Source organism: Monopterus albus, unplaced genomic scaffold (assembly GCF_001952655.1).
Source record: "Monopterus albus unplaced genomic scaffold, M_albus_1.0 scaffold152.1, whole genome shotgun sequence".
Lineage (NCBI taxonomy): Eukaryota > Metazoa > Chordata > Actinopteri > Synbranchiformes > Synbranchidae > Monopterus > Monopterus albus.
The window spans coordinates 385,250-398,125 of record NW_018128032.1 but is presented as its reverse complement, the minus strand read 5'-3'; the positions used below and the strand labels follow the sequence as shown (position 1 = coordinate 398,125).

General features: G+C 44.0%; 1 protein-coding gene across 1 annotated transcript in view; it reads right to left on the bottom strand.

The window, feature by feature from the left end:
• Nucleotides 1–2,138: 2,138 nt before the first annotated feature.
• Nucleotides 2,139–12,876, bottom strand: part of LOC109968535 (uncharacterized) — a 38,651-nt gene continuing 27,913 nt past the window's right edge. The window contains exon 3 of the mRNA XM_020614866.1: nucleotides 2,139–2,293. Coding sequence (XP_020470522.1) covers nucleotides 2,139–2,293 — 155 coding nt within the window. The remainder of the gene's footprint in view (nucleotides 2,294–12,876) is intronic.

The window sequence follows — 12,876 nt, the reverse complement described above, 5'->3', positions numbered from 1 at the left end:
GATTATTACTCCATCCTGAGACACACGCTCTGGATTATAGCTCAGATCTCTTGATAGCTGTAATGTAAAACTTGGGTGCTGAGCATCAAATCAACAATCGTCTTCTCAGACACCTGCAGGTACAGATATTAGTATGATCAGGTTACAGTCCTTGCAGTTTGTAAATGGTAAACCTGACTACTAGACAGTTTAGGGCTCAGTTTAAATATCCAGGTATCCATCAGTGCCTTTACTATGAGAAGGGTGAAAAGTAGTAAAAGCAGAAAGTGGCTATGGAAAAGGGGTGTAAAAGATAAACACAGTTAATGGGACAGAGCAGAGAGGGATAAGAAGAGGGAAAGTGCAGACAGTCACAGAGAAATAAGGTAATTTATGAGGGAAAATCCCATTTTGGATCCACACTTGATTTTTTGATGCGCAGAGGGCAGATTCAGATATGTTTCTCATGTCACAGCCAGAGTTAGCAGCTCTCTGTGTGTGTCAGAGAGTTATCGGCTTAAACAAAAAAAGTAGCATGTACCCTGGCTCAGATGTACTGATAAAAACTATACACGTGTACAACTCCACATCTTGGAATAGACTTAAGAGCCTCTCAAGAGGAAACAGCACACAGTGTTTGGTACACACACACACACACACACACACACATACACACGCACACACACACACAGTGCATGTTGCAATGTCCGTGTGTTTTGTCTTGTGTGTATGACTGATTGAGAGGGTTGCATTTTTTTGTGTGCATGCATTGTGCATTCATGTGTGTGTAAATTTGTGTTAATAAGGAGGGGGTGGTGGTTTGCAGGTGGCTTTTTCCAGTGTTCTGCCAAGAAAGCAGAATACCCTGGGGTGGGGTGGAATAAATGAGAGAGGCAGAGGTGAGGGAGTGGAGGAGGAGTGCAGGAGGGGAGGGAAGGAGAGCGGAGGGGACTTGATTTAGATGGCGGTTATCAAAATCGATTAAAAAATTGTTTTCTCTTCAGCCTCTGCACCCTCAGCCTCTCCCTGGGGCTCGGGTGGGGCTTCCAGAGAAGGGCCAGGCCAGATGACTTCATTGCCATATGGTATCTAACCTCTCAGTCACACTCATTTCTAACAATACAGCGCATACCCATTCTCCAAACACTCCCTTTGTTTTGCAGCACTCAGTATTCTGATAAAGCCATGCCTACACACACTGGTCACTCCTTCAAGGTGGAACCTATAGTGAGAGGCCTCTAACCACAGTCACCCTCCCTGTTGTAGAGCGATTACTGGTACCTCCTGTGACTGAACTTACAAAGAGTCACACAAGTTTCTCATGGAATGCGTTCCTTGTGTTTTTGCAATATGTTATGTCTGAAACCACAGTGTTAAAAGCCTGGCTGATCTCAGAAACTAAATTTGCTGAACTCCTCTGGCACGCTTCCCCCACATTTACCCTCTGTATATTGTGTTTGTACAGTATCCTACTGCATTTCCTCCAAGCTACACACCACCTCAACAACCAACTAGAACTGGGTCTGGGGCCCCTGGTGGTCTGGGGTCCGTGACCAGTTCCCCACTTTGTTTGGGTGATAATCCAGCCTGGTATAAACTGCCCACAAAACATACACCATTCCTGGTTTCAGTGGGTTTTATTGTGTCTATCTAATCAACAGCCAGTCCAACAGCGTTTTCTTCATTAAACAAGATTGTTTACAGCAAAACAAATAAAACCACATCACTGTACAGCAGATAGCATACCTGAATATGCCCAAACACAGGACTGCATATCTCAGTCAAATTCCAGCAACAGTGTCCACAGCAGCCATAACCCCAAACCAAAAGATTTCAGTGTGACTGAATGTGCAATTAAAGCATCACATACTTCAGTAATTATTCTGTATTTTAAAGAAAATATTTCCTCTATAGAAGTCAGTGGAATTAGGGGCTACAGTAGGCTGTGAGTATTGACAAGTCTATGGAGAAGAGGAAAAGACACAGTGAAACGCTATAGGGAGCCAGGGAACTCTTGCTGGTGACGGCACAAAATATGGAATGCATTACGGAAGTTTCAGAGTAGAGAAAGAAGACACAAACAAATACATAAATCCACCATAGAGAGACACATAGATGGTTGTGGAGACAGACAGCCACCCTCTGCCATAGCTATCTCTCTACATCTGTCTCTCCCTCTCTGTCTCTATCACACCATCTTGGCAGTGCTCTTTCCTGTTTTGCGCCCCCAAATAATCTGTCAAGCCGTTCTTCAGTTTCCGTCTGTAGGGCCCAGGGTGGACCGGGTCCCAGTCCTCCGGTCCATCTTCCTCCCCTTGGAGGCCCAGAGAGAAAAACAGATCAAGTATTTGCCCTGTCTCTCCCTTTCTCTGGCTGTGTCTTGGCTGCTCTATAAAGGTTAGAGAACATGGTGTGGGTGTTGGTGTCTAAGGGTGAGTTATGGGTACTACAGCCAGGGGACCCCAGAAAGAAGCGAATGAATGCACTGTTGGGAGAAGGATGAAAGAGAAAATGAAAAGAGGGAGGGCTAGAGGGTGTGCAATTTAAAGGTTCAGAATGCCAAGTGCTGATGTTTGTTTTCCATCACTGCTGTTCCGGGCAATGACAGAGAGAAAAAACAAATGGCAACACTGATATATTACATACAGACTTTCAACTCTGTTCTCAAAGCAGTAATTCTACCATAACTTATTGCCAAACCTTGGTTACCTCTTCATATCAAATCTTCACACATAAAATCTTGGAAACAGGCGACTGACTTCAGAGCACACTTCATTAGTTTTGCTCTCAGGAAGAAATAAAGAAACCTAAACAATGTATGAACAACATTCGGCTGTCACTGTCGGTGTGTCTTCACAGCAGAGTCATCCTCACAAACACTGACTGCGCAGCTGTGCAGATGAACATGCTGTTAGTTACACTAGCCATCACTGTGACCGTGCACATATCCACAGCATGGCCTGTGTTCAAAACCATGACTTTTACTGTATCATTTCAGTGGTGTCTGTCAACTTTTACACTGTGCAGTGGTGCATTATGCTAAGTGTGAATACTTGTCTTTATAAGGTAGTGAGTTGCTCCTGTTGCATGCACAGACAGCTCCAGGCATGCTGGATTATCTAGGCCTGGCGTTGTAAGGTAATGTATGGGACAGATTGGAGGATGGAGAACGAGATGGATGAAGCCAGAGTGTAGTAGAGATGACGGTAGCCTGGCTCCATCAGCCCCTGATGAGCATATGGATGGAGAGACACTAGTTGTTGGAGGACAAGATGGAGTGGAAAAAGAGTGGGACAAGGGAACAGGAAGGGTCAAATGAGTGGAGCAAGATAGTACATGCAGTATACTATAGCCTCTTAAACCCCAGTGACCTACTGGTGGGTCTATTATTACAAACTCATGTTGTACAGCCAAGCAATGTTCAATCCCAAATTGTAGTGGCAGTCCCTCCACGGTTTCCAAAGATAACATATATTACTGAATTTTTGGCAAAAAAAGGCAAAAATAATGCACAAATCTTCGGAACAATCTTCTACAGAATATTTGAGATACTGTCAGACTGCGTGGAATACAGTGACTTTCCAAACCTTAAATCTAGATAATTGGAAATGAAAAGGGGAAAACTGGATGTTTAAGGAAAGAAGGGACGAAAGAGCAGATTAAAAAGGCAATGGGACAAGGAGACAGAGGAAGGGGAAGACCCCCAGCAGCCCACACAGACCCCACCTGTGTGTGTGTCTGTCCCACAGCATTTCTTATGAATGGAAGGAAATTGTCTTCTGAAAAAAAAGCAGTTTAAAAAGCATGAGTAATAATAATAATAGAATCAAGCCAGCCTGTGAGAGCAGGACACAATACGGGACACAACACAAGGGCACAGAAAAGACAAGAGTTAGAAAGGTAAAGGGACAACAAGAGAGGTTTATTTTATTAGCCTTTAATAAATAACTGACAGATTTCCTGAGGAAATATCGCAGATCACATGTAAAATAGTTTAAGACTGATGTCAACTGCAGCAGCATATGAAATCTATTAGCGAGGAGCCACAGCAGACATAGGGTGAGAGGCAATGAGAGAGCAACAGAGGAACAGTGAGAGAGAGAGAGAGAGAGAGAGAGAGAGAGAGAGAGAGAGAAGGGAGCACTGCTAAAAGTCATGCAGGAGAAAAAATCTCAGTGCCTTTCCAAATTCTTCGAGAGGTAAAAAAGTCAGCCAAGACGCAAAATCAGAAGGGGGTGGGGGGTGGGGGGGTAAAGAACAGAAGCTCATGCCCATGCTCACACACACACACACACACACACACACACACACACACACACACACTCTTAAGCACTGATGTCCACATCCTGCTGGGTTCAGGGCCAGCAGTGAAACGAATGCCCAGACACTGCTGCCAGCCCCAGGGAGGGATGGAGAAAGGAAACACACACACACATAGAAAAACAGAAAGAGGGAGAAAAGGAGAAAGAGAAGACCTGACAGAAGGAGTAGCTTGCCAAGAGTGCTACCATCTGTAAAATAGTATGACTTCAGGGCAACTTCTTGAACCTTACCACTTCAGTCTGGGTGACCTCCTCACCTGCTATTGTTTACCTGAAATTTAGAGATCACTGTCATCAGGACCAACATGTTTCCTCTTTGGAACTGATGTGATTCTGAATAAAACAAGCATTTTTAAAATTAAAGTGCAAAATCCATGACAACCAAAACAGACTGGAGTTATTTTGCTGCCCATGTCTGTGAGACTCCACTGTACATTCAAAACACGTGTAATTATATCTGTAAGAAAGCTCATCATTGTAAGACAGATACTGAAAGCCACACTGGCTCATGATGGTTAACACACACACACAACCTCTGACCCACACACACACACACACAGAATGGTGGTTCCGTATTTTGGAAAGAGGAACTTGTACTGGCTCACTGGTGCCAGTATGTCTGTGGCAGCGTGGCAGCCATGGTGTTCCACCACCCTCACCCTCACTCTCCACCAAGACCCAAACCACAGGCCCATACTCACAAGCCAGAGAGGCCTGGATGAATATACCCACCACTACACACACACACACACACACACACACACAGTCAACCAACCACACATACCAAGTAAAGAGGTAGAGTTCTGGAAAATGAGAATGAGTGAGGTTTCTGTCTTTCTCTGTCTTCTCTTCCCCTGTTTTACTCATCCAGGCCTGAAAGGGCACACAGAGTTCAACGGGGACAGGGAGGCACAGAGGCAGGGAGGTGCCTCTACAGAGATGAGCAACAGCCTTACTACATACTACACTGACTGGGAAACAGAGGTGACTGGTCTAAAATACATCTTTAACAAGGCATGAGTGTGTGTGTGTGTGTGTGTGTGTGCTCAGATGTGCTCTCTGTATTCAAAGGTACTCGGAATAAAAGTAGAAATATGCAATTAGAAGCAGAGCTGATGTAATTTGTATTGTTTTCAACCCATTTATCTTGGTGTCTCAGAGTCAGTGTCTCATTGGTGGGGGACAGGAGGGGGCGTGTCAATGGAGCATTGCTTGTTAACACCCCATCTTTATTTTGATACAACCACATGGGGGCGACAAAGTCAGAAATGTTCAAATTCTTTATACCTTTAGTGGTTTAAAGTAAAAGCAATTCCACAAACTAAAAATACTCCATGAAACATCTTTACTTAAATTTTATAACTACAGTATTAAGTAGGTAATGAAATCACAAGACGTACTCATTAGGAAAAATGACCACTTGCACTATTAAATTGTTTGTGTTAAAAAATATTTTAATGTTAGTTTTAACATAGGCTAATCCAGATGTGTTGAGTGTACAAATCCTTTAAAACTGTGCTTCAATCCAGTACTTGATCGAAACTTCACAGTCACGTTCCACCCATGCTTCTAGTTTGAACGTGTTTATAATAAGCTGCGTGGCCTGAAGTCCGCCCACAGTGAAAGCATCATTTCACTTTAGTATGAAACAGAGTGTACACTGCCCAAGGTGTCCATTTAAGTATTACACCTAGAAGTCGGCATTTCACCATGTACCGAGGTTGTGTGTGCGAGTCAAGTGTGCAGAAGTGTTGAAGGTTAGGGTTCCTGTACTGTGTGTTCCCCCAGTTGTGTAATGGTCCAGTGAAGAAGAAAGTGATGAGAAGCCTGTGTTTAAGCCCAAAGTAGGCCCTTATATGGAGCGCTGGAGCTGTTTTCTCTCCTCTCTGCTGTCTTGCCTCTCTCCAAAAGTGCTACAAGGTTGGAAGAAAAGAGGACATCCTTCCAAGTCAACATATTTACATATTTGCAGCAGTGAGGGGATATTCAGCTGAGTGTTGGCAGGCAAGGCAGTGGTCAGCCAGCACCACTGAAAGTGGACATCTGGGCCTAGGCCTTGTCCTCGGCTCACTCTCTTATCACCATATGATTTACAGATGGATCATTACCTATTTGACAGCTCATTAGACATCTTAAGATTTTATCTTTCATGAAAACTTAGAATGAACTTACAGATGTAATATATGAAACATTCTGTGAAACTCTAGGTGGCAGCTTTTTTGTGTAATCCCGATTGCTCCTAATGATCAACACTCCAGATCATGTCATGCCTTATACATGGTGATGGCACAGGGACGTGCCCTAGGGAACCCCTCGTCTTCTTCTTTAGCACTCGCTCCATCCATACACACACACCTTCTTTCCTTGCTCTCTGTTGCTCCTTCCCTCCTTGCTCAACCCCACAGCTCTTGCAAGGAACACAGCCCTGTGTTTTTCTTGGCAGAACTCTGCAGGCTGTCCCTGCGTGCCTGAAAAGCCAGCATTCTCCCCCTCATTGCTGCAGCCAATGCGCACATTTCTCACATTTTCTGCCTGCTCTTTGTGAACAGTTCACCTCATCCTCCTCACATCATCCAGGCTCCCAGGCACTGCAAGACAGGGTGGGACAGATATGTCCTCGCACTTACATTACATCCACATCCTTCATCTCTCTTCCTCTGTCTTAAAAGTCTCTCTATAATTCACTCGCACTCTATCCAAACCTCTCTCTCTGGTGGTTACTTGCCCTTTTTTGCTCTGTCTGAGAAATCCAACTAAGTGCAGGTGTGTGTGTATGTGTTACTGTAGTGTGATGAAGGAAAGCTGCTAATATGAAAGTGTCTGAGCTAATAGGGAGGAAACTGGGTGTCTGGCGGGTACTGTCTCACAGACAAGTGTCAGCTAGAGTGCACACAGATGTCTCAGCTGCACCTGTGCAAGATGCAATAATCAAATGCAGGAAATACCCACTACAGTAAAAAGTGTAACCTTACAAGAACTCAATGAAACAGAGAGAGGCTGGGTGAATGTGTGGTCGACTGCACATATGAACACATTTGAGATGAGCTGGGCTTCATTCAAACATCTGGAATTGAATCTATTTGCCTTCAAGAGGATGGACGTTTAACCTCTATCCCACACACCAGGCTGTTTGGCAGTAGATCATCATCTATATTTATTATTTAATTTGCTTCTTCTAAACTTTAATTCAAACTTTATTTCCTCTGTGAGTCTGGGGTCTGGGCATTGCTATATAAATGAACATTCTCAGAAAACAGGGAGTGAGGAGAAAGGGTGGGGGGTGGGGGAGTGCAGCCTGTCTCTTGGGTGCCCTTTTTGCCATCCCATTTCCTATGCATCTGGTCTGTGTTTGTGCGGAGAGGGAAAGGGGGAGCAAAAGGGGGACGGCCGTCTGGGGCCGATTAATAACCAGTGATTTATAGGAACTTTTATAGAATAATACAATAAAATTGTGTGTGTACGTGTGTGTGAGCGCATGTGTGTGTATATGTGCATTTGTATGTGTGCTTGCCTTAGTGAGAGTGCACACAATGCTTTTCTAATTCTGGGGAATCAAAAACAAATTATCGGGAAAAAACGCAGACCATGCTCGGGATAAATTGGGCACAGATGGAGGCAGGAAATAAAAATGAGTGAGGAGACACTCAGAGAAAAGAACACAAGAGGAGGACAAGAGAACTATGAAGGAAGAAGAGGGTACCAAAGAGAGTGACAATAAGAGAGCAGGGCAGGGTGAGGGTGTGATGAAGAGAGGTAAAGAAGGGGGAAGAGAGAGGGATGGAGAGAGGACAAGAGGAGACAGGGTGAGCAAGAGGACAGGGATGATGGGGAGGAAGAGAGGAGGGTGGGAGGAGAGAGATCGGGGGAGTTCCCATGCCCTGTGCAAAGGAAATAGGCTTAAGAGAGGAGGTTTGTGTGTGTATGTGTGTGTGTGTGTGCTCTGTATGTGTGTGTATTTATGCGAGTGGGCAATGAGATGAACAGAACCCTCTCTGGCACAGAACAGCATTTCCTTGCCAAAGTGCAATCTGCCTCTCAAAGTCCCTGCTCATCCACATCCATTCTCTCCACGTACACACACACACACACACACACACAAATACTTCAATAGCTGACTGCTGTTAAACTGATGGGTCCTCCTGTCACACTCACATGACTGAGTACATCACACACACACATACTGTACATTTATCTCATTAGACCTCTGTCATTGTTGTGCGAATGTGGGTAATTCTGTTCATACGTCGTGCCTGAAAAAACAAAAACTATTACAAATCCGACTCAGGTCAAGTCTTTACACTGTACGTAAACCCTTTTGGTGTTTGGAGGATATTTACCTTTTGATGTTGACTTGTGGGAGAATGTGAGCCCAGTGTCGTGAATATAATATTTTTAACTAAATATTTGGATGATATGACAAATTAGGAAACACACTAATGAAGTGTGAATACTGGGCACAGGCATACTGTGACATGATACTTAATTAGAGTCTGGGGAATCCGCCTGGCCTATTTTATTGGACATTTTACCTTAAGATGTATGTCAGCATATGTTTACCAATTAATAACAATACAATCCTCGTTACAGCAGTGCCTTAAATACTGTAGATATCTGTGGTCATTTAGAAAAACATCAACTGAAAATGTTAAGCTGAGAAATGATTACTTCTGGATATAACATTTACAAAATGTTTAGTGTGTCATATCCAGGTTTCTGCCGCGCTGACTGGGAGCTGTCACAGGCTCACGGGTAACGCTAAGCTCTCACTCTGCTGCTGAGTGGACAGTGGGAGCCTGCTACAAGCACCTCCCAGTTTGAATGACTTCCTGTGCTGTGGGTCTGGACTGTGGCATCTGTCAGCCGTCCACCCCTCCTTGCACCATCGCTCCCTCCACCTCTCCCCTACTATCTCTTTTCAGTCCACCAGCACACCCTCCACTCATGCTTTACCTCGGCTCCTCCTCTCCATCCTTTTGCCCTCTTGCCCACCTCCACTCCCCCTCCGACTGGAGACTGAATCACACAATGTTTCACTCGATTTGCTGGTAAATCCTCCTTTTCCCCAGGCCTCTGGAGTGTCCTCCCACCTTCCTCTTCTTCCCTTCCCTTGGCACAACCACCCACACACCAGTTCCTGTTCTTCTCTTTGACCCCCTGAATGTCCCCTGGGCCTAATTCTGGTTGCCCCTGGATAGGGCCTAAAGCCAGGAAAGAGAGAGGGGTTGGTGGTTGTTGGCAGGGCAGCAGAAAACTGAGAGGACCTCCACTGGAAACTCCATCAGTGGCTGAATCACTCTCAGCTGCGCTTTACTGAGACGTAAAAAGCTGGTCAGGCACTTGAGTACTTGTCTTTCTGTCAGATTGTGATGTCTTTATATCTCCATTGTGGTGACCAAATATGGCATGGATAGAGAACATTTCTCTATTCCTTACACAGAGAATAATGCCGCTCTGGATTGTATTGTTGATTCATTTAAAGCATGAAAATATTTGTCACACTCCCACTTTGTAAACTATAAAAGATGATACATTGTAGTGTTGTTTTGTGGTAAAATACAAAGTCTAACTTCACATCATGGTGAATAAATCACAATGAACAAATAGTGTCCCAAAAAGGGCATCACAGTGTTATTTTTCTGTTTAAAATTTGCAAAGGCAGGTATACTGAACATATAGCATGTGACAGTTTTGTATTGTGGACTCTGATGTATACCATGTATCACTGACAACTGAAAACCGAAGCACTGTATGTGTCTGTGATGTTTCTGTTTCTTTTTACAGACTTCAAAGCTTAAGTTATAATTTTGTAATTTATAAAAACACTGGAAATTACAGTTCCCTTATTTTAATTTATCAATATTAATTACAAAACACAACCACTGCATACAAATATAAAACCGCAGATAAATACAAGAATTCATTTTCAACAATGTAAAAAGAAAAAACCCCACAGGGCTAAAGGAATCCTTCATTTTCTTAACCTGCGTCTGGAATACCCTTGATGTTGCATTTAAGAAAAAGGAAAACATAAAAATATAGAATCTAAAAACATCAGTGCCGGGGCAGGGAGGGGTAAATCTACGTGCATAGATGGCCCTCTAGCCTGCGTATGTGACATTAATCAGTGGACCTTTGATTGGCCCTTTAAAGCCAATGACCATCAAACGTCATCGTCATTGTGCATCTCAGCTACTTTCCAAGAAAGAGAAACACTGGCAACAAACATTCATGCTAATGTTTTCAATCAATTGTCAGTTTGTAGACGTTACAGTGTCATAATGAGAATATCTTTTCTCTTTCGATCTATGTGACATGCTAAAAAACTGCTAGACAGTTGCACTCAACAATCTGTTTCCCACCGTTTCTGCTCTCACACTGACAGAGGCCAATGGACATCTCATGTTACTCCCAGCAAACCGCACAGACACATGACAACTGCCTGTGGACATGAGAGACAGATCATGCTGCATATTAGGCATAAAAGTTGATTTGCTTTCATAATCGCATTCATTGAGGTATGTCATATGTGAAAGTGGAGTACATTCCCACGCAAATGGGCAAACAACAGTACGTGATCAAATCAGGCTGATTACGTGCCGACCTGCCCTCGTGTGTGTGTGAAAGTTTGTGCATATGACTTTTGGCCCCAGTGTAACTGCGAAGGTGTGCATATGTATGACCGCACTGCAGTGAACATGCCCACCACAAAAAGAGAAAATGAAAAAGAATTACAGAAGAAAAAGACAGGCAGGCGTCAGAGGTGCAGAGTGGCGTCTGTACAAATGTGGGTATGAAAAGACACACGTATCGGCACATGTTCAGAAATACACACACAGAGCAGCTTGACACAAAACCACGCACCCACAAGTTTCACTTCTGCCTGGTGTGGCAGCACCCATGAAACATCAGTGCACAGAGGTTAAGGTTCAAGTTCAGGTCAGGGCACACACACTAATAGAAAAGCTTATCAGGATTTATACTTCATGTAATTCAACTTTAGAATTAGCAGCAGACTTGTTGTATGTGTGGTACACACCCGCTATTGTGCATTTATTATCACAAACGTGAATACTGTCTCTAAAGTATGAATGTGAACATACAGTTAATGCCAAAAGAGGGTGAGAAGGCCTGTGGGGCACCAAGAGAAACAAACACGCCACACACCCACACACATAAAAAGCCCATCAGAGGAATGTGTCACAGTGCCAGTGTGTGCATGTCACCCATTATTCAGCAGCAAATGTGCTCAGACTCAAGAGTTTGGGAAGCAAAGCTGGTGAGAGTGCGAAGACTTGCCCACATTGCTATAGGGAAATAAGCACATGAGAATGTGTGTTTGTGGTGACGACGTGGAGTTATACTGAGATGGGGAACTTGACCCTGGGAAATGAGCCGGAGCTGTGTTATACCTCATTTGCATGGTCACACTATCAGACTGTTTCTTAATCAGCGCACGGTGCTTATCTGTGACTTTGTGACCTCTGGCTACAGAAATACATTCACCCAATAAAGTTACCTGACTGTTATGGCTTTAGATGGTCATTTTATTACTTTACACCAGTTTGGTGCATATAAGTGTTTATGGGTGTGCATCTGTTTGTCTTAAGCACATGTGACACACTGAGTGTATGTGGGTGTGTGTGTGTGTGTGTGTCAGAGCGTCGGCAGGGGTGAAAGCAGCACTGCTTTGGGGGAGAGGTTGCTGTGTTGGAGGGGTGGGCGAGTCTTTCTCATGGCCTCTGAGCCCTCTCTGGACCCTGCTCTTGTCTTGTGATTGGTTAACTCCCAGACGCTGTCACTGAGGCCAGACACAGCGTGCGCACACGTATCTCAGAGAGCGAGAGAGAGAGAAGAAAAAGAGAAAGGAAGAAGAGGCAGTTAGGCAGGCAGACAGGCTGACACAAATACAAGAAAAAGACAGGAGGGTGAGAGCGCGAGGCAGAAAGGCAGACCAGGTTTACATGAATGTGACACTGAATGTCAGAAAGTCCATCTGTCAATCAGCATCACGATCAAGGCTGCAAGGCAGCCTGTACTGCACCCATCACCGCTGACAGTTTCCCTCTCTGTCGAAGGAAGAGTCTGCCCTCTGCTGACGGCATCATTGACTATAAAACTTATACTCATCGAATTCAGTCTGATGTTGAACATGAGAGCTGAGACCTTGTTCTCAGAGTCATGCATCTGTAAGCAGAAGTGGCAAACAAAAGGATGTTGTATCTATGATATGAAACTCAGAAAACCACTTTCTAGACACTAACATCACGTGGAGCTGGACAAACTAATTTTAACAATGTGGCAGTAGACATTTATGTCACAAACTTACTTAAATATTTAGTGTAAATTTGTGGTTGTTGTTAGCTAGTCTGGGAAGTAAAGATACTTTGTACATTTCTAACAAGGACAAATATGTAAGAAAATGTAACATTAGTGAGTTGTGTATTTGCTAGTCTGATCATAGAAGTTCAAAAGTGAGTTCTGGGCTTTTTAATGCAGCAGAACCAAAAACCTTTAGTTGAAAGGCCAATCTGGTAAAGCCGCAGCTTGAGAACGCCACATGGGAACACTTTTTTCT